We start from the raw sequence: 25,693 nt of genomic DNA, 5'->3' as shown, positions 1-25,693 counted from the left end.
TGCCTCAATTCGGCATGGCATGGAGGTGATCAGTTTGTGGCACTGCTGAGGTGGTATGGAAGCCCAGGTTTCTTAGACAGTGGCCTTCAGCTCATCTGCATTTTTTGGTCTCTTGTTTCTCATTTTCCTCTTGACAATACCCCATGGATTCTCTATGGGGTTCAGGTCTGGTGAGTTTGCTGGCCAGTCAAGCACACCAACACCATGGTCATTTAACCAACTTTTGGTGCTTTTAACAGTGTGAGCAGGTGCCAAATCCTGCTGGAAAATGAAATCAGCATCTTTAAAAAGCTGGTCAGCAGAAGAAACCATGAAGTGCTCCAAAATTTCTTGGTAAACGGGTGCAGTGACTTTGGTTTTCAAAAAACACAATGGACCAACACCAGCAGATGACATTGCACCCCAAATCATCACAGACTGTGGAAACGTAACACTGGACTTCAAGCAACTTGGGCTATGAGCTTCTCCACCCTTCCTCCAGACTCTAGGACCTTGGTTTCCAAATGAAATACAAAACTTGCTCTCATCTGAAAAGAGGACTTTGGACCACTGGGCAACAGTCCAGTTCTTCTCCTTAGCCCAGGTAAGACGCCTCTGACGTTGTCTGTGGTTCAGGAGTGGCTTAACAAGAGGAATACGACAACTGTAGCCAAATTCCTTGACACGTCTGTGTGTGGTGGCTCTTGATGCCTTGACCCCAGCCTCAGTCCATTCCTTGTGAAGTTCACCCAAATTCTTGAATCGATTTTGCTTGACAATCCTCATAAGGCTGTGGTTCTCTTGGTTGGTTGTGCATCTTTTTCTTCCACACTTTTTCCTTCCACTCAACTTTCTGTTAACATGCTTGGATACAGCACTCTGTGAACAGCCAGCTTCTTTGGTAATGAATGTTTGTGGCTTACCCTCCTTGTGAAGGGTGTCAATGATTGTCTTCTGGACAACTGTCAGATCAGCAGTCTTCCCCATGATTGTGTAGCCTAGTGAACCAAACTGAGAGACCATTTTGAAGGCTCAGGAAACCTTTGCAGGTGTTTTGAGTTGATTAGCTGATTGGCATGTCACCATATTCTAATTTTTTGAGATAGTGAATTGATGGGTTTTTGTTAAATGTGAGCCAAAATCATCACAATTAAAAGAACCAAAGACTTAAACTACTTCAGTCTGTGTGCATTGAATTTATTTAATACACGAGTTTCACAATTTGAGTTGAATTACTGAAATAAATGAACTTTTCCACGACATTCTAATTTATTGAGATGCACCTGTATATAGGGTTTCTTTTGAGTTATGAATATAAAACTTTGCCAAAATAATTAAAAGATTAATAATGTAATTTTGTTTTTCAGTAAAATGTCATAAGGTTCTAAATTAAGAGTTTTGTTTAATTTTTTGTCATGTCTATTTTAAAACACTGTGTACTAACAGCTCCAAGCGCTAATAAAAAGCGGCCCGCCCTTTTTAGCTAATCGGAAACGCTCTCTGCCTTTCAATCTGCGCGTTCGAGGTTGCTGACATCGGGGTTTGTTGGGGGGAGGGGTTTTGGGGAGAAGGCGTGTCGTTGAAAATATGGGGGCGGTCCATTCAGTGGCTAAATATGGCTGAAGCTAGCAAAATAGTTGAAACCGTTGACAACACCTTTAATACAGGTGTCAGTGTCGAAACTTACAATTCCCAGAAGTGCATTTTAACACATGTGACCTGCCTCTGCGCAATGCAAGAAGCCGATAACCAATCATAACGCAGCTCTCTTCCACGCCCAGTCTCTCGAGTCAGCTGCAGATCTTTCTGCTCTAAACACCGCCTTTTCACGCAAACAGTGCACGTTCATCACTTTAAGTATCTCGCGCAGACTTTCAAGCTAGATAGACCGGAAGTGCAGGCAGTATACTGTCATCTATCACAGAGGAAAACACAGTTAGCGCCGAGGTCATCTGCTTGAAGGTGTCACAAGGTGTACCTGAACATTACCTGTGATCGTTTAGCAAGGTATGTGTCTGATATTTAATTGGTAAACTATTTGAAAGAAAATAAACGTTCTTTTATTGTGGTATGGTTGTTGTGTTTATGAAAGCGAGATTATATTAGCTAGCTAACGTTAGCTTAGCCGGTTTAAGGGGATATTGGTCTGTTGATAATGACATTTCTTATTTTGTAAACGTAAATATCACATACAGAACAGCTTGACAACTCCGCTACTGTGTATAGACTTAAATGTAACTGTATAACATAATTAATGTGTTTATTTTGCATGTCAGTTTCCATCACACCAGAAAGGCAGTTAGCTTTAGCTTCAACAGCTGTTAACAGGCTGGTCGTCTCACCTGCTTGCCAAGTTACAGTAGATAAACAAAACAATTTTCTTTTATTTATTAACAGGGCTAGCGACCCATACTTTCTGAAATAAAATGTTTTAATCTAAATTGTATATGTTAAAGGGATAGTTCACTCAAAAATGAAAATTCTCTATTGATTTACTCACCCTCGTGTCATCCCAGATGTGTTTGACTTTCTTCAGCAGAACTCAAATGAAGATTTTTAAAAGAATATCTCGGCTCTGTAGGTCCATACAATGCAAGTGAATGGTGACCAGAACTTTGAAGCCATAAAAAGCACAGAAAGGCAGCATAAAACTAATCCATGTCAGTTGTTAAATCAGTGTCTTTTGAAACGATCTAAATTGTGTGAAGAACAGACCAAAATATAACTGTTTTTTCGCTGTACATCTTGCCATTGCGGTCTCTACTTCCTAATGCTTGATGCAATCTCAGAGAGCTAGGAAGTGTAATCAAGCTTGAGATTGCTGATGTCAAGATTTATAGCGATTATATATATATATATATATATTATTATTTATTTATTTTTTGTCCTAACCCGAAACCGATTTACTTGCTTCAGAAGACATTGATTAAACCACTGGAGTTGTGTGGATTACTTTATGCTGACTTTATGTGCTTTTTGGAGCTTCAAAGTTTTGGATCACCATTCACTTGTATGGACCTACAGAGCTGAAATATTCTTCTAAAAATTGTAATTTGTGTTCAGCAGAATAAAGAAAGTCATACACATCTGGGATGGCATGAGGGTGAGTAAATGATGAGAGAATTTTCATTTTTTGGGTGAACTATCCCTTTAACAAACCCGACCAGTCATTGGCCACTTGACATGCATTGCTGTTGATATCACGAGTTTATCTGTCAATCTTTAGAGTTAACAGGCATGTATGGCAACAAGAGTTTTAATGAAGCACCTACATATAGAGACAGGGTTGATTCCTTTTAGTGATAAATGTCTATTCGTACAGAAGTCCTCAATCATTTCTTATTTTCACTTTCAACTTTGAATCTATTTTCTGTCATCTGGAATGTTGTCCACATTGTGGTTTGGCACTTCAACGTCACTGATAGCAGTGATCTCAATCTTTTTTTGTGAAGTGATAAAATTACCTTGTTATAAGACAATATAACATTTGTTGTTGTTGTTTTTACCCTTGAGAAACATAGTCTTGAATAAATTCTAAATCATCTCATGCTGCTCAGTAATTGTTGTTGATTTATAATAACCCAGACTTCTTTGATCTTCACAGAAGTGGAAAAGTATGTCTGGAGATTTGCCTCTGAATATCAACATTAAGGAACCACGATGGGACCAGAGCACATTTATGGGCCGGGCTCAGCACTTCTTCATGGTGACGGACCCGAGAAACGTCCTGCTGTCCAGTGAAGTTTTAGAGGATGCTAGAGTTATTGTGGAAAACTACAGGTCTGAGAGCTTTGACCACAAAGGGCTGAATTGTTCCTAATACTGTTGCTATGGGCATTAAGGCTAAAAACCTATCTGTTATAATAACGTAAACAATTGGAAATCTTTTAAGTGCAGTATATAATAAATATCAAATTTCCTTTCTAAATCGCCTCTAAAAATAGCAAGGGTTTCTGTTGTTGTTTGTTTGAAACTTGGCAGTGCTTACCAGAACTCACGTCTGACTTTGGTGTTGGTTTCTGTTTGTTTCTTTCACTTCGATGAAGGGACAATTTATTCACATAATATGGAAATCTTTTGTATTTTGGACCATTAAAATACTCGATATACATTAGCTTTAAATATATGCTGGTGTTATCAAATGCACTTTCTTAAAAGTACACCCTGTATTACCTGAAATCTCATGCTCTGCAAGGTGTTCTTTTTTTTGGGGGGGGTAGACAGATTTTTCTCCCCAATTTGGAATGACTAATTCCCAATGCGCTCTAAGTCCTCGTGGTGGCATAGTGACTCATCTCAATCCAGGTGGCGGAGGAAGAATCTCAGTTGCCTCCGCGTCTGAGACCGTCAATCCACGCATCTTATCACGTGGCTTGTTGAGCACGTTACCGCGGAGACATAGCACGTGTGGAGGCTTCAAGCTATTCTCCGCGGCATCCACGCACAACTCGCCACACTCCCCACCGAGAGCGAGAACCACATTATAGCGACCACGAGGAGGTTACCCCATGTGACTCTACCCTCCCTAGCAACCGGGCCAATTTGGTTGCTTAGGAGACCTGGCTGGAGTCACTCAGCACGCCCTGGATTCGAACTCGCGACTCCAGGGGTGGTAGTCAGCATCAATACTAGCTGAGCTACCCAGGCCCCCTGCAATGTGTTCTTTTAATTAATATAGAACATATATTTGCCTTTATTTTACTACCTCTGATGCCCTGCCAATTGTAGCAGGCCCCCATTACCTGTTTAAATATCGTTTAATCTCTCCAGGCCGATGTCAGTCTATCCTAAATAGAGCATTTTATGTAAAGTTCTTGTTAAATAAAATGCCTTGCTGCTGCTCTCCATTGCAGGTTGGGAGTTGTGAAGCCCGGGCTAACAGAGGATCAACTATGGAGGGCCAAATACATCTACGATTCTGCTTTCCACCCTGACACAGGAGAGAAAATGCTGCTAATTGGACGCATGTCTGCACAAGTGCCCATGAACATGACCATTACGGGTTGCATGCTTACCTTTTACAGGTTGGAACACTGTCAGTTTTGATCACCCACTTCTCTGGATTCCATATGAACAGAAAGTGTATTAAAGCCAGGAACATTACACATTGTAGCCAGAAATGAGAGTAGCCTAAATTTTTTCAGGGCTGGGAGACAGAATCCTGCTTAGTTCAGTGAATACATCACCAACAAGTCATCATAGAAAAGACAGCACTCTTGCCAAAAGCCTCAGTTTAGTGGATTGATTCAGAGTGCTGCACTCTTATGATGACTACTTATAAATGAAGGTTGTCTGTTAATTATTGTTATATTTTTGCTTGTAAAACTTCAGACAACAGTTAGGGAATACTTATAGATTAATGTACAGTTAAGTTCTCTTAACTCTTTGTAGCTTTTTCTCTTAATTCTTTTTAGTTTTGTAGACTCACTGTTACTTAGTTCAGTGAGTCATCTACAGATGAGTCACTTTGAGCAAGACCAACATCTGACTCATATTACAGGCTTTTTGTGGAAATATATATGACTTCTGGGTAAAAAAAAAAAAAAGTTTTTTGTCCAGGATAGTATCTGTCTGATTAAACTGTTTTAAGCCATTAATGGAAATGTATTTACTTTTTTTCAGGACAACCCCAGCTGTAGTCTTTTGGCAGTGGGTTAACCAGTCTTTCAACGCCATTGTCAACTACACTAACCGCAGTGGAGATGCACCACTCACTGTGAAGTATGGAGGCTAAGATCACATCTAGAAACAAACTAGCTGCAGGTTTCTGTATAGAGGCCTCAGGGCAACCCCATCTTGATGGTGTGATGATGTGTTCGACCACAACCTGTTGGTATATTACACCCTTAAGTGTTCTGAAAGCTGTCGCATGAGCCACATTGCCATGAAAATAATGGTGGAATCCACTCCGCTTGTACTCCATGAACTCTTGATGGAGGAGAGGCATCAGTGTCATGTGTTCCATGCTCACTACACATGCTGTATACAGGCAAATTCAGATAGCATGCCAATTTATTTGTTTCCTATCTGCTGATTTGTCTGTATCATTCTTTCACTATAAACATTAGATGATCTTTGTGATTAAGCAGTGAGGCTTGCATTGTTTTGATACTGTTTCGTCTGCCTTGAAAGTGTATCACACAGGGGATGGATCCACATGTTGCACTACTCAATATCATTGCTCTTTTCTAAACTCAAGTCTTAAAATGGAGAGATGTGCATTCTGTAATGTAATTATGAGGTCCACGAGAAACGTTAATGGTACTGATTTGCCCCGTATGTTTGTGTATTTTTAATTTTTTTATTTGCAGTCAGCTTGGAGCAGCCTACGTTAGTGCTACCACAGGAGCTGTAATAACAGCCCTTGGCCTGAAGTCTCTGACCAAGGTCTGTCCCTTCCCTAAACTGTCATGATATTTTTATAGTTAACCACAATGGGAATTAAAGCAGACAGAACTTTTAACATTTTGGCTCACTACTCAATGTTGTTTTCACATATTTAATCTGTATTTAGAAACATAAACAAACCTATCGGACTACAATACTTCTGGGCAAAGGCAAAACGATTCGAAAAAATTACACGATTCGAAATTGGTTCTCTTAGACTGTGATCTATCCGGTGATAGAAGCGTTTGGCTCAACTATGCTCATATTCAGAGAAAACGGAGTGTGAAAATTGCAAAATTAACTACAAAATCCATACTAAAACCATGTAAATTGAAGCAATTTTTCTCAGTTTCAGTGCTGGCATAGGTACTGTGTTATGTCTTTTCAGGGCAGAATATAGTAGATCTGTCTAAAAGCTATAACATTGTGTTTTTTTTATTATCTGGACTTTTAACTGTGCTGTTTTTTCACGTGTTGTGGAATTTTCTTTGCTGTAGAGACTGCCGAAGCAGAGTTTAAGCTAAAATATCTTATCTTTCCCCAGCACTTGCCAGCTATTATTGGGCGTTTTGTTCCATTTGCTGCGGTAGCAGCAGCAAACTGTATCAACATACCCTTCATGAGACAAAGGTAAGCAAAAAAAATAAAAAATTCTTCAAACTAGAGCCCGACCGATATGGGGTTTGAGACTGATACTGATTTTAGAGGGGGAAATTTCACATATTACCGATATGGTGGCGGATATAGCTCATTTTTGAGCTGGAATGAAAATAATTTTGCACTGATATGACTATGCAAAGGTACTCAGAAGGCTGCTTTCTTAAACAAATATTTTTATCAAAGAATATTTGACATTATTATTATAAATTGTCAACAAATTCTAGAAATGAACACTGAGAAAATTAAGAATACAAATACAATAAATAGCTAAATAAATATCAGTACTGTATGTTCAGTGTCAGTCAGTTGCTGACCATTTAAATAAAGAATAAATTAAAATTATAGCTAAATAAAAATCAGTACTGTACGTTCAGTGTCAGTCAGTTGCTGACCATTTAAATAATCAATTAAAATTAAAGCTAAATAAAAATCAGTACTGTACGTTCAGTGTCAGTCAGTTGCTGACCATTTAAATAATCAATTAAAATTAAAGCTAAATAAAAATCAGTACTGTACGTTCAGTGTCAGTCAGTTGCTGACCATTTAAATAAAGAATACATTTAAATTAAAGCTAAGTAAAAAGCAGTACTGTACGTTCAGTGTCAGTCAGTTGCTGACCATTTAAATAAAGAATAAATTTAAATTATAGCTAAATAAAAATCAGTACTGTACGTTCAGTGTCAGTCAGTTGCTGACCATTTAAATAATTAAAATTATAGCTAAATAAAAATCAGTACTGTACGTTCAGTGGCAGTCAGTTGCTGACCATTTAAATAATCAATTAAAATTATAGCTAAATAAAAATCAGTACTGTACATTCAGTGGCAGTCAGTTGCTGATCATTTAAATAAAGAATCAATTAAAATGATAGCTAAATAAAAATCAGTACTGTACGTTCAGTGTCAGTCAGTTGCTGACCATTTAAAGAGCACCTATTATGGTTTTTTAAATATTACCTTTCATGTAGTGTGTTATATAGCTGTTTGTGAATGTAAAAAAAGTCTGCAAAGTTTCAAAAATCAAAGTGCACGACAAATGGAGTTATTGACTCCCAAAAGAAAGAACTGATTCTGAACACCTGAAACGAGTCGTTAGTAATTCCAGACTTACTTCCTTTACTAACCTACGTAATTTGGAAACACAAAACCCACCTCTGGTCTTCATTGGCTGCTCGCAAACAACTTTGACCCGCCATCAAACACTACACTAAGCGGTAGACCAATCACAACAGACTGGGACATCTGACCAATCAGAGCAGAGAAGGCTCTCTGAAAGGAGGAGTTTAGAATGAATCCTTTAGAACGGATCATTAAACGAGTCGCTTTTGACACTGGGGGAAAAAAGGTAATGCTGCAAAATAAAAAGGTCATGTGACACCATGCGAGAAGCAGACGTGTGAGCGACTAGCTCTGCGCACTTTGCTAGTTTTTTAATTATTTTCATGTTATAGCTGGTGACATTCGATACACCCAGTTACATATTTGCTCTTTGAGGTAAACATGGCAAAGAAGTCAAAATCCTCAGACTCTGGAGACATTAAAAGACACTTACGTGTTTGAGCTGAGGTCTCTGATGGGCCTGCGAGCCAGGGACTCGATTTGGACGGCACGTCGGTAGATGAAATTCAGTGTCAACTGTCCAACATCTCGGTGATGCTGACGAAGGTTGTTGCTGACTTGGAGGATCTCGCTGTAATACGTCGATTGATTACGGATGGAAACAGTTGGTCACAAGAGTGGCAGATGTTGAGAAACGGATCGATTATCTGGAGTCATCGGAAAGGGAATTATCCGCTAATCTGCCCGCGTCCAAATAGACTTGGAATACATTTTGGAAAAACTGGAAGATCTCGAAAATAGGAACCGAAGGAACAATATACAGATTGTTGGAATTCCTAAGCATGAAGAGGGCAGAGATACGGTGAAATTCCTGGACGAGCTCTACCTGAGTCTGCTCGACATAACAGGCCATAAGCTGGAAATCGAGCGAGCTCATAGAGTCCCGGCTCGGAGATCTGCTGAGGGAGACAGGCCCCGATCAATTCTGGCCAAATTTCTGAGATCATCCGATAAAGATCTTGTGTTACGCAAGGCGAGGAGCAAAGGTAAGCTTTCTTGGAAGAATCACAATATTTTCTTGTTCCCGGATTTTGCGAATTCGACGAGAGAAATGCGATCGGTTCAAGGAATGTAAGAAACTCTTACATCAACGGAAGATCGCTTTTGCACTGATGCTTCCTGCCAAACTTAGAATAGACACCAAGGACGGCAGTAAAGTATTTTTATGCCCCAAAAAGGCACTGGCCTTCATACAAACTATGGGTGAGTAAACCATTGGGCGTTTCTTAAGTGAGTGGACTGACTCACTATTTAGTGTCTCGACTGTCTAAGGAAGCTGGGCGCCATTTTTTTTATTTATTTTTTTGTTTTTGCATTGGCTCCGCCTAGCAGTTGGAGTTTGTTTTGTGGCAAGAAACTTTTGGATTGACGGAAGATCGTTTTTACACTGAAGTTCCCGGCCAGATTGAGAATGGACACTATGGATTACCGCAAAATATCTACATGCTCACATAAAGGACATCTTTTATAAAGCTGACGGACTGAGTAAGTCATGGTGTATATTATTTTTTTTTTTATTATTTTTTTTTTTTTACGCGGCCTCCGAATTTGACTCTTGATCATCCGAGGAACTGGGATGCCTGTTTTGTTTCTTTTTGTGCTGGTTCCGCCTAGCGGCTGAAGTTTGTTTTGTGGAATAACACTACTTCAGGACAGTTGTGGATGGATCTGTTCGTTCTTTGTGCTTATGCCTACTGTTGGCTGGAGTTTGTTTTTGTGGAGTATTTTTAAGGGACATTAGAATGATTACGTCATCTGCCGTACTCATAAGGAAAACTGTCCGAGGAAACTGAACAGCTTTATATCAGCTGGAATTTGTTTTGTGGAGGAACACACCTTCAAGACAGTTCTGTGAATGAATCTACATGTTCTTTGTGTTTATTCTGCCTGTTGGCTGGGGTCTGTTTTACAAAGTATTTTCTGTTATGTAATTTTGCCTCACAAAATTTGTGCAGAAGCACCAGACTTAAACAATCTGATGGCAAAGTTGTCGCGGGGGCTCTCGTAGGCGTACATGGACTCTTTGAGTTTAGAGGGATTGACGCAGGTTGGCGCTGTCGTGTGCGGGGTTAATGCGCACGTTTTTCTTTTTTCTGTTTGTTTTGTTTGGGGGCAAGTTCGGGGTTTGATTGTTGCATTAATGGGGAATGTGGTCTGTATAATATTGCTTTTGACACACAAATTTTTTTAAAAATTATTATATCAATATGTCAGATGTTAATATGAGTGGATTATCTCTCTCCACATGGAATGTGAATGGGTTGGGGCACCCCATAAAAAGAAGGAAGGTTATTTATTTTCTTAAGCATAAGAAATATGATATAGTCTTTCTTCAAGAAACATATCTTTCCCTGTAAGAAGCTGAAAAATTTGGGAAGATATGGGGTGGACATGTTTTCTTTAGTGCTGGCTTGAGTAAGAGTAGGGGAGTCATTACATTGATAAGTATACATCTACAATTCAAATTTCTCAAACAGATTAAAGATGAAATAGGAAGAGTCATTATTGTTTTAGCAGACATTCAGGGGCAAAGGTTGATTTTTGGCTAATATTTACGCACCTAACGCTGATGATCAGGGCTTTTTTTATTGATCTTGAAGGGATGTTGCAATCCGCTGGCACCCCTCATGATATAATATTGGGGGGAGACTTTAATCTTTTGATGGACTCAGTCCTTGATCATAGTGAAGCAAAAGCCGGGCGCCTTCCAGTGGCTCAAACAGGGCATTAAGTATTTGGGTATTTTATTCCCAGCAAATTTATGTCATTTAGTCAGAGTTAACTGAGCCTTTAATAAAAAGGTTTTCGAGTGATGTGGGCAGGTGGGCTTCATTAAATTTGTCGATGATTGCGAAGGTTAATGTTATTAAAATGAACTGCATTCCTAAACTGACTCGAACTGCAGTCTCTCCCTGTAGATGTTCCCCTCTCTTATTTCAAACAATTTGATAGCATAGTGAAGTCCTTTATTTGGAATGATAAGCGTCCCAGGTTACATTTCATAAATTACATAGGCCGATTGACAGAGGTGAGTTAGGCCTACCCAAGATTTGTTTTATTATGCATTCGGTCTCAGACATTTGGCTCATTGGTCGCTTCCACCTGAGAGAGCCCCTCCCTGGTTTTGTATTGAACAGGAAGTTCTTGCCCCTATTTCGCCATTGCAAAGCCTTTCTATCAAACTAACCAGAGAAGTTAAGTCACACCCCGTTATCTCGCATCTGCACCTGGTTTAGACGAAAGTGTCCAGAGTGTTTAATTCTGACATTTATTTAAGTGTTGCCTCAAGCATATGGCTGAACCCTAAATTACACATTAATAAGTCCCCTTTCTGTTGGTCAGAGTGGATTGGGAGGGGGTTACTACACTCAGTGACATATATGAGAGTGGAGTACTGAGATCTTTTGGTAATTTGTTTCAACATTTTAAGATTCCTAGATCTCAGTCCTTTAGGTATTTACAGCTGCGCCACTTGCTCTGTACTATTTTTGGGAGTAGTGTACACCCTCCTAAAGCGGCAGATACTCTGGAAATGGTGATTACTGCTTTTGGGAAAGGTCATGAAGCATCAGTGTATTACTCCTTGTTGATTCAGAGTCTGGGGGATGGATCTCCGTCTTCTCTCAAGAGATTATGGGAGAAGGATTTAAATCTGGTATTGGAGGAGGGAGTGTGGGCCAGGATCCTAAAAAACATCAAGTCTGCAACTAGAGATGCAAGGGTCCGTCTGATGCAATTTAAGATTTTGCATCGGTTCTACTGGACCCCCTCTAGATTGTATAGGTTGGGTCTTAAGACACACCCACCTGCTGGCGGTGCCAATCAGAAGACAGGGACACAATAAATGTATTTTGGGGATGTGTAAAGATCCAAGAATTTTGGTTGAGGGTTCAGAACTTTTTGAGTGAGGTGTTGACTGAACTTTCATTTAGCCCCAGACTCTGTATCCTGGGTGATGGGATGACTTTGGACATTGGGGACAGTTATTTAAAAAGTTGGGTCATAGCCGGAGTCATGATTGGTAAAAAAATCATCCTTAGGGGATGAAAGTCGGCTGGGCCACCCTCATTTAGGGAATGGTGCAGGGAGATGGGCGAGGTGGCGGCGTTTGAGGAGATGTTTCTTAGAAGGCTGGGGAAATGGGATTTGTTCGTCAGGAAGTGGGGGGGTTATTTGGCTTTTTTGGATGGTTCTCAGGGAATGGCTGTGGAGAGGGATTTGTAGTTTAGTTGGGTATGTGTTTTATTCATTTTGTTTGAATGTATATCTTGTTTTTTTTTTTTATGTATTTTTTGTATTTTATTTTGATGATCTAATTGTTGGTGACCACAGTACTGCATGTTTGCATGCTTTTATTTAAAACAAACTTAGGCACATTTAAAAACCATAATAAGTGCTCTTTAAATAAAGAATAAATTAAAATTATAACTAAATAAACATCAGTACTGTTTAGTATCAGTCAAATGCTGACCATTAAAATAAAGAATAAATAAAAAATAAAATAGCTAAATAAACATCAGTACTGTATGTTTAGTATCATTAAATGCTGACTATTTTAATACTGCCAGTCAATTAGGGGCAGGTTGTAAATCAAGAAGCATTTATACCTGCCGAGTCAAGAGATAAACAGCGGCAGCGGTGTTGCACCGTATTCTGCTATACAAGTTCAGAGGCAACTTTCAACGGTGGAGAACCAGACTTTTAAATATTAAATTTTATAAATGCAATGACTGGAGTTGTTTGGTTGAAGGGGATACCAAACTGTGAATCCTGAACAAAACAGTTTGGTGAATACATGTTTACACATTAGCTTCCACTCAGCTGACAAGCAATGAAAGTAGCTACGTGATTAGCTAGTTAGCTATAAGCTCATTGTCACGGAGAGTAAAAGACGGACCAGCATTGCGTCACACCAACTAGGTAACAATGTAGCGTGAAATCAACACTCAACAGACATAATCCACCACCGCACTGTTGTCTGCTGAGCTGCAAAAAGATGATATCGGCCAACCGATAAATCAGACTACTTCAAAGTTATTCCACGGTTCTAATCTCTACAAGTCAACTTCAAGAGACACCCAACCTTTGCGGTCCATTTCGTTCTTTCTTAAATTATTTATTCTCACAGAGAGCTGAAGAATGGTATTCCTGTCACTGATGCTGAGGGAAAACGCCTTGGAGAATCAACTAAAGCTGCTCAACAAGCCATCGTCCAAGTGGTGGTGTCTCGTATCGGCATGGCAGTACCAGCCATGGGTATGGACAATGCATGGTTAAATCAGTTTTGTTGATATTTTTCATAATAGTTCTTGTTATACATCTTGTAAATATTGAAAACTCTTATTTACAGCCAAATAAAGCAGTAAGATGTGAAATGACGGAAGTGTTTCAGAAAGAGTTCTCATTGTATTTTTATTTAAAGCATTTGTTTTGTCCAACAGCTATTCCTCCAGTTATCATGAATGCCTTAGAGAAGAAAGCCTTCATGAAAGTAAGGAACCATATGCACTGACTCATTTCAAGCTTTTCTTTGAAACTGAATTTTAGCAGCATTATGGATGTTTGTTTAAACTGCAACTCAGATCTCTTTCATTCTCTCAGCGGTTCCCAGTTCTCAACGCCCCTGTACAAGTTGGGCTTGTTGGATTCTGGTGAGTTCTTAAAGCAGCTCTTTTTTCTTAAAGCAGCTTTTTTTTTTTTGTTTTTTTTTTTTTTAAAACCATGCACAGCATAACTTGCCTGATTACAAAAAGTGAAGGAATGAATCAATTTGAATATCTGTCTCCACAGTCTGGTGTTTGCCACTCCACTATGCTGTGCTCTGTTCCCACAGAAGAGGTGAGTGCCTTTTATGGGAGTCCTGTTATTGCCCTGGTTTGATTGGCACGTTGAATTAGATAATTCCCTGTTCTCTTTCTGTCTCTGCAAAGTTCCATGAAGGTGAGCAGTCTGGAGCCTGAACTTCAAGAGAGGATACAACAAAGCAGTCCTCATACCACTACTGTTTATTTTAACAAGGGTCTGTAGAGGCCTCTAGGTCACAGCCCATACTGATGTACTCCACTGCACTGGAGGTTAGTGGGTACTACTTGAATGGGAGAACAGTTATTTTTGTTTTGCTGTTCTACTTTATATTTTTGTGTCACTTTTACCCATGTTATTGCATATTGTCACTTTTTTTTAGCTTAGAACTTTTCTAGGTTTGTGACTCAAACATCTGCCCAAAATCACACTCACTTGAACAGAAATTCAGTTTGTACTCAACCTTATTCTGCCATATGAATATTTCCACCTTGCATGCTCCATTATGTGTCAGTTAAGTGCACTTAGATTGTGGATGCAGTGTGTTTTTCTCTCTGTACTGCAAAAGAAACCCTAAGATGTGGAAACAGTCCTATGAATACATCAAAATGCAAACTTCTGGGTGACTATCACTGATGTATCTATGCTTCCAAGGCCATACTCGATCATGTTTTCTGTTTAAGCCTTCTAGGCCTTGTGTGTGTGGTTTGGAGTCCTTTTGCAAATTGCAAATGTCTCCGAGAAGTGACTTTGATGTTTGGTTGTGTGGAGACTGCGGTTTGTGTACTGTTGCTATTGAAGTGGTGAAATGGTCAAAATAATATCTATTTAAATATTAAATAATTAGTTTTAGCCATTGTATGAAGTATTAACAATTTCCCCAGTCTAATGGGATAGAATGTGTCTGGGACATGGTGTTTAAAGAGGCACTACAAATCTTTGGCAGGTTATTTAGATAGATGCACATGATCTACAGATGTAATAGTATAGTGAAAGAGTTGCATCTTATGCCTTGCTTTGTTTGGATCATAAAACACATCTCAGACACCAGCAATTATGGGAACATACAATCATAGTTATTTATCGCTATCATGGGTAAATCTGTGATGTGTTGTACCAGTAATATATATATGATGTCAGTCACAGTGTCTAATTTAATATTTTGTAAATTATACTTACTAGTGGCCCCTACTTCTGTAACCTGAGCGTATATGAACAAAAATGTGTTTTCCTTAAACCTTGTTGTAATGTTAGTGTGTAGCTTTTGATGTCTGGTTTTCTGTGTTTCTGTGGATGACCTTAACAAAGCATTACAGTATTTCCTCTCCATCAGTCACTTCCCACCCAAAAACTTTCATGTTGTTATTCTCTTCATGTACTCTGAGAGGCAGTAGAGCTCTGTTACTTTTTGCCCTGAACACTCCATGTAGGCAAATATTGTTAGGACTAATATCTGAAACACGTTGTATGTTACACAATGAGCGTTTGATAAGTATGCCGTTGAAAAAAAGGTATTTTTGTAGCCCAGTTGAAAGCACAAAAAAAAAAAAAAAAAAGGGACATTTAATGCACTAATCCCGTTTCTATGATAATATAGTGAGAAACACACACACATTCTTAATGTAGAGAATTGTTGGATATGTTATGCAAATATGACTATTTGATTGTGATTTTACATGTAACTGTTTGTTCTCCTTTGTTCACCACAGACCAGTTAAACCACATGCGGTCTAGATTCATTATAATTTGAGTAATGCACAGTGTACCAACAAAGATCAGTTGGTTGTGTAACGCTTTACAGTAATGCTCAACATAATGGACTAAGAATTTCTGAACTGATACCAGGGGGTTGACACATTCATTTTATTAGCAATACACCAGATTGTTTGTGATGTTTTGGGTTCTTGATGTTTTATGATTGTAAATTGCACTAGACCACTGATAAACAACTGTAAAAGAAAAGAGGCTGTTGTTTGGAAAGAAAAACAGAGAACTTACAGTGGTCATTAATGTATGACTTTCTGTGTATTAATATAACATTAGGGTTGTCCAAGAATAAAGAAGTAATTTGGTCTTGCTAAGATCAAAATGGATTTCAAAATTACAAATTCAATGAAGATTCTTGTCGCACCAAAATGCCCTCGTTTTGAGATTTTGTTGTTTTGATGCAAAGTTTCTTGATGTGTAAAAGAGCACATATTTATTAATAGGTCTCCCATGACCTGGAGAAACACAAGCTTAATAATTTTTTTAACTCAGTATGAAATTAATATGCATATAAATCTGTTGCACCACTTTAGCACAATTAGTCTGGTCATTATTGGTGCTTATTGCATGCTTTTATTTTCCAGCATTTTGTATTGTTTTGTTACATCCTTGTGTGTGTTTTATGTAGAACTATGTAATAAAGCTATTTTAAAATGTCTGGGATGATATCGTCTCATGTGTGATAGTGTTTCTCTTTAGTATAGATGTACTTGAACTTGTAGCTATAAACTTGTATTTAATTTTGGTTTTCTAAACCAGATTGTCTCCCCTTTAACAACAAACGTTTATATTTGATCTAAACAAGGTATACTTAAGCATAACAGAGTGGATGGACAGAAAATAAGCACTTTTTGTTATATACATATACTAATCTGGCATTAAAACTGAATAGCTTAGTAGCTACACAAGTGTAGTACACAAGTTGTGTTGTGGAGAAATTAAGATAAAGAGACTAGAATGTTAATACAACCAGCAGTTTCCTGTAGCACAAGGAAAACACTCTTTCATGTGTAAATGTGGTATAGGAATCAGAAAATGTCTCTTTTAATGTAAAACAAATAAATAAAATGGTCTGAACATTTGCAGTCTGGGTGTGAAACCATATAATTTCATACAAACTGTTAAAATCTATTTATCTGACAGTTTATTTGACTTTAGTGACAGTCTGTCTGACTAGCTAGCTGGCTGTTTGTCTTAATGTAGGTACAAGAATCAAACTTTTTAAACTTTCAGACAAGGCTTTGTCAAGTCAACACCAAAGTTTGTCTTCAACTTTACCTATCTTGTTCTAACTGTAGTATACAATTAATCTGTTATTACTAAATACTACATATTTAAAAACACATCTGAAGAACATAAAGACAGATTATTTATTGCAGTAGTGGCATGTTTATTGTTCATTGAATCCTCAACCTCCATCAGAACCCAGTGGGGTATGTAAGCATGTGTTTGCCTCAAATCTGCTCGCTCAACATGGAGTTTGAAGACAGACTATCATTAATACACATACCAACAAAAACCATAAGTATGGCAGCAGGCAACCCAAGAAACCCAATGAGGTGGAAAACAATAAAATGTTTCATCTAAAGCTATTTATAAAGTGCAAAAACAATTTTACTCATGTTTATAACTCAGTTACACAACATTCCTTGTTTGCACATACTAAAGCACCCAAATTCAAATAAAGCCACATGAAAAAGCAAATGTGTGGCATCTTGTCACTGTTTTAGTGTACCAACCTGAGCTCTCTCTCTCTATTCACAGCATTAGTAAGAGAAATCAGGTGTGATGAGGTTAACGTCAGTGGATTGTGTTTCAAAAACATGGGAGGATTTTCCTTCTATTTTGATCAAACTTTGCAGCAAATGACAAACTTGAAACATCTACTTTTCTACCACAATTTTCTTTGCAGCTTCCATAACAGACTCGTTGCTGACTTTTTCTCCAAACTCTTTTTCTCGGTGCTCAAGAAGAATGCCCTGAAAACAGCAAAAAATAAAAATTTGGATGTAAGTAGAAGGTAGAGGTAGAAAATGAAAAACCATTAAAAAGCAAAAGTATTACCTGTTTGCCAGATCCGATGACAAACACCCCTCCTAGGATGAAACCCTCTCCATTCATGTTGCCCTGGTAACCCGACTTCCAGGCCCTTATAAAGTTTTGCAAAACTCCCAGGCGGATGAAACCAAGCACACCCATCTTCCTCTGCTGTGGTCCATAAAAAGCTTGCTGTGGACAAATAGATGCATAAGCCAAATAACAAAGTAATACTTTTCAGAAATCAGAAATTGTGGAAATTTCAGTTCTGATTAAAGACACCATGAAATGGCATGTGCCATTTTTTTTTGCCTGTGTTGACAAATTTCATTTTAAAATAGGAAGCTGAGGCAGGACTTTTATATACTTTTATTTCCACCTTTATCCTGAATGCAGAAGTGTTCCACGATTCATGATGAAAGCTTGTTTTCGTTTTCCGGTCTCTAGTGTTTTCACCCATATTGGTGGATAATGTGACTTTTAGCATATTACATTTTTAAAAGTTGTCAAAAAAGCATGTGGCTCGATAGTGCCTGTAGGAGCGGGTAGATGATGTGAAGCTATGGATCAAGGTTAATTACATTGATTACGTTAACTACTTCGAGTTTTATGACAGCCAACAACTGCACAAGTTGAGCCTGAACTAATTTTTACTCCATCTGGAACTACATTGTCCATATTAATCCGGAAAAATTTAAAAGTCTTTTTCTCTACGTTTTGGCCAGTGGAAACTGAGCTTTTCGAAAACGCTCTCCCAAGTGGATACATTTGAAAACACTGTACTCGCATTGTAGAGTGGGCTAGGAAAATTGAGATATTCGAAAACGATGATGATTTTCTTTGTCACGTGACGCAGTCATGTGATCCATTCAACCCAAAACAATCAAGATGGAGGCCCATTGGCCGGCATTGTTGTGCTGGTTGTGTTGTTAAAGATAAATGTTAATTTGTACAACCTTCACATTACATTCCTTCAAAGGTGATGGGAAGTTTACCTGGAATTGCTGTCCAGTGGCAGAAAATGAGGACAATTGCATTTCGCTTCTTACATTTTTTTATTTATTTTTTTATGTTTCAGTGTGGACGAGCAACTTTTGGAAAACATTTGAAAATGGCAGTGTGGACGGAGAGCGTTTCAAAACAAAAATGCCATTTTCAAATTTATCCGGAATAATGTGGACGTAGTCTATAATACTCGTACTAGGGTTGCACCGGTACACAAAATTCACGGTATGTACCTCGGTTTTGGGGTCATGGTTCGGTACAGTTTCGGTACAGCAGGGAAAACAAAGAATCTTTCTTTATAATATTTATTTTGAGAACAGTGGCTGATGGGCAACAATTCTTATTGTGAAGACTCATTTATACATGACTGCACTATTTATTCAATGAAATTGCAATACAAAACTTAGAGCCTCTTATATGCACAATGTATAAAAACATATTACTAAAAGTAAAAAAAAAAAAAAAAGTGCAATTATAATAATTGTAACAAAATTAAGATATTATTTGCAGTGCAGATTTCTCTCTTTTACCTTTCAGCTCACCACTTGTTTTATTACTTAATTTTCAAAAAAAAAAAAATCAGGAAAATCAGAATATCCACATTATCAGAGGAGAGGGCTGATCTGTTAGCACTGACAATGTCCCCTGCTGGACAATTACAGTGTGTACTTGTTTATATAGAGCAAGCACTACAGAATTGCTGAAATGCATTCTTGTAGGAACTTTATAACGGGCACAAGCACGTTAAGCAAATGCTTAAATCATGTGTCCTCGACTGAGTATGGTTGCATATCTGGAGCAATAAATACTCCTATAGCATTTGTTATCGCTTTAAAACTGTCTGAGCTTGCAGCGTGAGGCTGCTTGAACGCAGTAGCGAGACTAGCACAGGCTGTTTATGCTTTGCTCCCGTAAGCTCAAGAGACACATGTGATGATGTCGCCGCAAATGAGTCATAATGTAAGATGTGCTTCGTGAGACATACCCAACTTTGGTGAAAGACAGCCGACACACAACCTTTGTCCTGTTCACTACTCGTTGTCCAGTATTACTGTAGTTTACTTTGAAACCACAATGTTCCCAAACAACAGATTTTAGAGACGGCGGTGGATCTTCAATCACTGGCTTATTTAAGTTCAACATATTTATATTTTCTTTAGTTCCATCACAGTTGGGAAAAGTAGCAAGCTTCACATGCATTTATCTGATCCGCAGTTTCTAGTGTGGTGCTCTGTTCTGTTAAGTTTTGGTTCCATGCGGTCCCGTGTTGCTCCGCAATCTTTTTTCATTTTAGTTCTACGTGTTTAGTTTGTGTTATTCGTTATATGTTGTTTTAATATTGGTTTCACACATGCTAAGATATGTAATCGTTCGTGTGACTGCGTGTACTGTACCGAAGGCCCTGTATCCATTCGGTTTGGCGCAGATACATGTACCATTGCAGCCCTAACTCGTACTGATTTTACATTGCTTCTTATGGAAACCAGAACCAGATCAGTCCAGCGGCAATCAGAATCATCATGGCAGTGCCCAGCGGTACAGTAAGTCAGGAGCACTGTGGATAATCCTTTTATGGAATAGGCAATGACCTTTAGTTTACGTCATGGCTGTGAACAATGATTTGCTACTTGCTATCGCTAGACAAAGGAAGGTGGTATTGAGAGGAGGGGCATTCTCATACTAGAGAACATTTTATTGGACAAAAATTTGGTCATGCCCCTGAATGCAAGATGAGTCATCAATATTTTTGGTCCATTTTTCCAGAAAAGAGACTGTAAATTTTACAAATGTATTTATGCTAAAAGATGATCGAGTCATCTTTTAGGAGTACACTAGCCTACAGATGGCCTAAAAGTTAACAGGCATAGACTAAAAGCTACACAACTCCAATTTTGATTTTATGGGGTCTTTACAGAGCAAGTTTACTAACCTTTTCATCCAGGAAAATTTCCCCTGCAAAGTGAGGCTTAAAGTCTTGTATCTCTGTACCTATGTTCTCTTTAACAACAGCAAACAGAGGGACCCCAAGCTCATCCAGCTGGGGCTTCAGAGAGGACAGCTCAGAGGCCTCCTGCAGAAACATCATACAACCAACCAATCAATACAAACACATGAACAAGAGCATTTCTCTCAACTAGTGATTATGTTGTGATTATTTGTGACTTGTGATAATGAGGAATGTGATTATTTTACCTCTCTGCACAAAAATCATCCAGGTCGCCGTACAGCCATGATTACCGCACCAGATTTCTCCCAGAGAGTTTTAGCTTTTAAAGTCTTCTCATCTGAATGGATGCAAATGAGAAACATTAACATAAGTATTGCTCTTAATGTGTGACTGCTTCACTAATATTCTTAATTATTACAGTAATACCCCAAATATAATTTTAAAATTCCCATTCGTTTTACCATTGTCTATGGCTTTGAGGTCAGCATTCTCCAGGTACTCTAGAGTAGCAAGTGCTGGCTTGGTCAGCAAGAAGTCAGTGTTTGCAAGTATTATGCCGGCGATGGCGGCACCCACAGCGCCAAGGCCTAGTGACCACATGTCCATGGCAATTGTCTCACCCTCCAGGACAGATGATGACACTGCAGTGAGGATATGTTAGGTTACATAACACATTGTTTAAAATAATAATAATAATAATAATCTGTAGGTTGAAGCTATATTCTCAACATTGTTTTCATTAATGACTCAATTGATCATTCAGGAATACCACTGCAGCAAAGTGCCTCACATTTCTGTCTTCATATAATTACCAAAGGCAAGCATAAACTTGCTGTAATTCACGTCTATACCAAGACATGCTGGGGCAAAACCAGTTCTTTGTGTCTTACTTAAGGAAGACTGGCTTTTCTGGCTCTCCCTTGAAAACTGCAGATTTGTTTAAAGAGCATGGAAGCATATAGTGTTGGAAGAAGTGGGAAGCAATGATGTCTTGAATGCTGAATGGCATTTAAAGGAACAGACTTTGTTTGGAGGTTATGCGTTACGACTGTATGGACTGTATTGCAAAAGGCTGACTTGGAGTTTAGAGAGACTCTGCACTTGAGAGCACTATTCTAATTAAGAAGAAAGTGTCCTCTTGGCAACAAAAGGGTGAAATGCATGGGGTGTAGTTGAATGAGGGCCACTGCAAACATCCAGAATGAGTTTAGCCAATTTAGTCAATTTGGATGTATACATTTCTGCAGCTTGCTGAAATCCCAGTGAAATCCAAATTTGACTTCTTTTTGGGCTCTGTTTTCACGAGTGCGCTTAAGGCAGAGCTACACGCAATAACTGTGTGCTATGTCTTATCCAATTTCTGTGAGAGTGCTAATTCTAAGTGATTTTTTCATGCAAGCACAAGTGGGCATGGGTGGGAGTATTTGTGCTATCTGCGGGAGTATGCGCGCAAACTGTGGGTGAACTGTAAGTAAATGAATGCTATTTTCCTGAGAAATAGGTCATTGCGCTAAGATGTTTGAGAAGCACTTGAGAAGTTCCTGCATTTGCAGTTTGGAGATTCCACCACCAGGTGGTAAAAAGTTAATATCCAAACTCTGAAAATATAGTGGAAGACCAAATTATGTCCCAGACAATCACAGTTGTGGCCATTTTATGAAACAAAATGAGATTTGTGTTAAACTTTCAGGAGGTCATAGTATATTTTTCAACTATTATTATTTGTATTATTATGTTTATATTAACAATTGAATTTATGATCTAATTTGTATTAATATTATTCCACCTGTTGTCATAGAGTGATTTTTAAGTCACTGCAAAAGAGGCCGGTGGAAGAAGCTGGAGAGGGTAACATTTTTGGATTTGGGGAGGTGATTATTTTCATGAAATGTAATTTGAATTTTGAAATTTTTTGGGTTAAATTTTTTTCATGTTTCAATAAATAAATTACATTTTTAAAGCAAAATCGACTGGTAGAAGTGTTGTGTGTGCAAAACTCCACAGCCCAACCTGAAAGGCCGATACAATCACTGTTAATACTAGCCATGAGTATATTTTTTGTGTCACTTGATCAATATGATAAAAAAAAAAAATGTAAAAAAAAAAAACCTACATTCTCTATAATTTAACAGAGCCTACATCCAAATCCTGATGAGAACCACATTATCCATGTGTATAAAATATGCCTGACATTGAACAAGAACGCATTTAATGCACAAAAGAATGGAAGTCCATATTTCTATTCTTCTAATTCATTGATTGCATAAAGCTAATTTTATACCAACTTCTTATGAATGTGCTGTGTTTGTTTATATGGCTGGTGTTTGACAGGGAATGGACTATATAATAGGACACAGATGGTGCAATAACCGAAGAAGAACCTCAGAAGTAAATTGCACTTGACACAGCCCATTAGCGCATTGCTCACGTGATTTTGCCAAACCCACTTGTGCCTAGAGCACATGCTTGCACAAAAATACCAAAACTTCAAGGCCATGCCCACTGACTTTGTGCTTGTAATTTATTGCACAGCGCTGCAGCTGCGTTTAGCGCTAGCACTCACCTCAGTCCCGGTGGTGGAGTATAATTCCCAGTTGCCTCCGCTTCTGAGACAGTCAATCCGCACATTTTATCACATGGCTCGTTGTGCATGACACCGCGGAGACTCTGCGTGTGGAGGCTCACGCTACCCTCCGCGATCCACACACAATTTACCACACACCCCACTGAGAGCAAAGACTACTAATCGCAACCACGAGGAGGTTACCCCATGTGACTCTACCCTCCCTAGCAACCGGGCCAATTTGGTTGCTTAGGAGACGTGGCTGGAGTCACTCAACACGCCCTGGATTCGAACTCGCGACTCCAGGGGTGGTAGTCAGCATCAATACTCGTCAATACCAGGCCCAGCGCTAGCACTTTTAAAATAGTGCCCCATGTCTGTTATCTACAGTAATGTACTGTATAAGCTAATGCTAATAATTTATGCTACTCCTAAAAGTTGATTAAATTAAACTTTAACAGCAACACATTTAAAATTTCAGTCTCTTCAGGGAAAACTGGTGAATATTATTGATGACTCATCTTGTCTGCAGGGGTGTATCAGATTTTTTGACCAATAAAATGCTCTATAGACTGAGAAATGTTCCCTCAGCTTCCTCAAACACTTGCACAGGTTAATTGCATTTGAAATGCAGTGCAATATGAACGACACGATTGGGCAAGTTTCTTCTATAGTGGGTGTGCTGCAATGCTCTTTGTATTTACACACAAATGTAACCGATCACAAAATAAAGTAATAAACTGTATCTGCAACCTGCAAATAGCACAATAAACTCATGGGCTAAATGCTCAAAGGTCTTACAGCAATTTATTAGAGACTGCCAAATGTCCTTGCAATAACATTAAGAGAGGGAGAACTGGCTGAGACTGCATTGTGTATACTGCATCTCTCAAATGGTCTAAATTGCACAATGCTAATTTAATGGTGACTCAGCATTTTACAGTACATTCTCAGGATGCATAGCTGAAGCAAAATTGTCATTTAACCCCGAGGAAAAACAACAAAGCCTAAAATTGAAAACAAAGCATCTGACTGACCAACATGTAGAGTTAAACTGTTGAATTTTTCACCTGTATGTGTGAATGTGTTCATGACTATGAATAATATCTGTTTATGCCAATGACTCGTTTCTGTCACTCTTGAGTGTCCTTTAGGTGTGAAACACTGAGCTTCAGAAAACCCCAAACAGACCAGCATTCGTCTTTACAACATCTGACCAATGAACACGACACTGACACTTGGCGTTGGTGTGGAATTGTACTGTGCTAGAAATTGCTCCTCACTGCAGCAATAAGGTATACTGTTAACTAACTAACGCATATGCTTCCAGGTTGCAAAATCGTGTTTATTATGAAAAGTAATGTCACCGACAAACCAGTGCAGTAAGTAATGTCGAGGAAATGCCGAGACCATTATAGGCAGTCACTTATGCCGACTATTATAGGCTAAAGTTTCTCAAGCTAACACTTGCTGATTAGCTTGTTTACCTAGCCAGAGAGCTATTTTAACGATACATTGACAGTAAAAGAATACAATATACTTAAGTATTATGAAAAAGGGCCTCACAACACAATGATATAGCACTCACAGCTTGCAGTTCAACGGCTGGCTGTAAGATTGTCAGACTACTGAGACAGACGTGTACTACAGAGCACAGACAGTTCACTGAATAAGGACAGCCTATCAAACTTCTTAAAGAGACAGGCATCAAAATGTATGCCAAGTCCTTTGGACATGTGCACGCTAAGAATTATAATAAGCCTAGATCTCTTTAATTCAGCTTTCACTAGTTAAAATACACATTCTTGCTAATGCTTGCTAATGTTTGAAATCAGTAGTTAGGTGTGCACTGTAAAAATGTTAATTCTTGATATTTTTTAAATGACGTCATTACCTGTGGGTTTAACTATTCTTGTTTTCAAAAATGGAATTGAAACCAGTAATAATAACCTTCATTTTTGACATTTGTTACTACATTTTCACTAGTAGAATTTCACAATTATCTGTCATACACTCCTTTTCAAAATGCAATTACAGATCAAAAATAATGCATTTCTTACTATATGAAACTCCAAATACACATATCAAATATGTACATCTTGCTAGCAAAAATTATGAGTTTTGCTATCAGTAATTACATTGTTACTAGTGCAAATGTCCATTCCTGATATCAATAAGATAATAAAGCTATTTTTTATTTAATTTTTTATGCTAATAATCTGTAATTTGTTTTTCACTAGCGGTGATGTTAATTTCAGATATCTATCATTTTATTGTATCTAGTAAGAAAGGCTTTAATATACAACATCTTTAACTGTAATTCAGATGTTGATATCAGAATTTGATGTTTGAATTAGTAACTACTGATATGTAATCATTAATATATAACAAGTACATACTGTAGCTGATATTAAGACATAGAATTTT

The 25,693-nt window shown here is 38.3% G+C and overlaps 2 protein-coding genes across 3 annotated transcripts; one reads left to right on the top strand and one right to left on the bottom strand.

Annotated features, from left to right (window-relative positions):
- Positions 1-1,781: 1,781 nt before the first annotated feature.
- On the top strand, positions 1,782-16,371 carry LOC127413827 (sideroflexin-1-like). Its single transcript, XM_051651274.1, has 11 exons — positions 1,782-1,986; positions 3,584-3,759; positions 4,833-5,003; positions 5,602-5,700; positions 6,291-6,366; positions 6,911-6,996; positions 13,273-13,400; positions 13,586-13,635; positions 13,746-13,795; positions 13,935-13,982; positions 14,075-16,371. The coding sequence occupies exons 2-11, from the start codon at positions 3,596-3,598 to the stop codon at positions 14,169-14,171; spliced, it is 969 nt and encodes a 322-aa protein (XP_051507234.1). The 5' UTR covers positions 1,782-1,986; positions 3,584-3,595; the 3' UTR covers positions 14,172-16,371.
- Positions 16,372-17,079: 708 nt separating this feature from the next.
- On the bottom strand, positions 17,080-24,989 carry LOC127413828 (peroxiredoxin-like 2A). 2 transcript variants are annotated; one of them, XM_051651275.1, is made up of 6 exons: positions 24,833-24,989; positions 21,165-21,344; positions 20,949-21,040; positions 20,686-20,826; positions 17,778-17,942; positions 17,080-17,692 (listed from the first exon to the last, which is right to left on the bottom strand). In XM_051651275.1, exons 1-6 carry the CDS (start codon positions 24,972-24,974, stop codon positions 17,597-17,599), a joined length of 816 nt encoding a protein of 271 aa, XP_051507235.1. In that variant the 5' UTR covers positions 24,975-24,989; the 3' UTR covers positions 17,080-17,596. The 2 variants fall into 2 exon arrangements, with proteins under 2 accessions (XP_051507235.1, XP_051507236.1); XM_051651276.1 differs by having other exon boundaries at positions 24,855-24,949.
- Between the last annotated feature and the right edge of the window lie 704 nt (positions 24,990-25,693).

This window comes from Myxocyprinus asiaticus, chromosome 23 (assembly GCF_019703515.2).
Source record: "Myxocyprinus asiaticus isolate MX2 ecotype Aquarium Trade chromosome 23, UBuf_Myxa_2, whole genome shotgun sequence".
NCBI classification, from domain to species: Eukaryota; Metazoa; Chordata; class Actinopteri; order Cypriniformes; family Catostomidae; genus Myxocyprinus; species Myxocyprinus asiaticus.
Note: the sequence above shows the minus strand (reverse complement) of the source record. Positions and strands in the feature narration are given on the sequence as shown.

Bases quoted from the DNA above. Each gene is read 5' to 3' on its own strand.
- LOC127413827 (XM_051651274.1), top strand. From the start codon at position 3,596: ATGTCTGGAGATTTGCCTCTGAATATCAACATTAAGGAACCACGATGG. The intron at 5,004-5,601 runs GTTGGAACACTG...ACTTTTTTTCAG, and splicing joins TGCATGCTTACCTTTTACAG to GACAACCCCAGCTGTAGTCT. The intron at 6,367-6,910 runs GTCTGTCCCTTC...ATCTTTCCCCAG, and splicing joins GCCTGAAGTCTCTGACCAAG to CACTTGCCAGCTATTATTGG.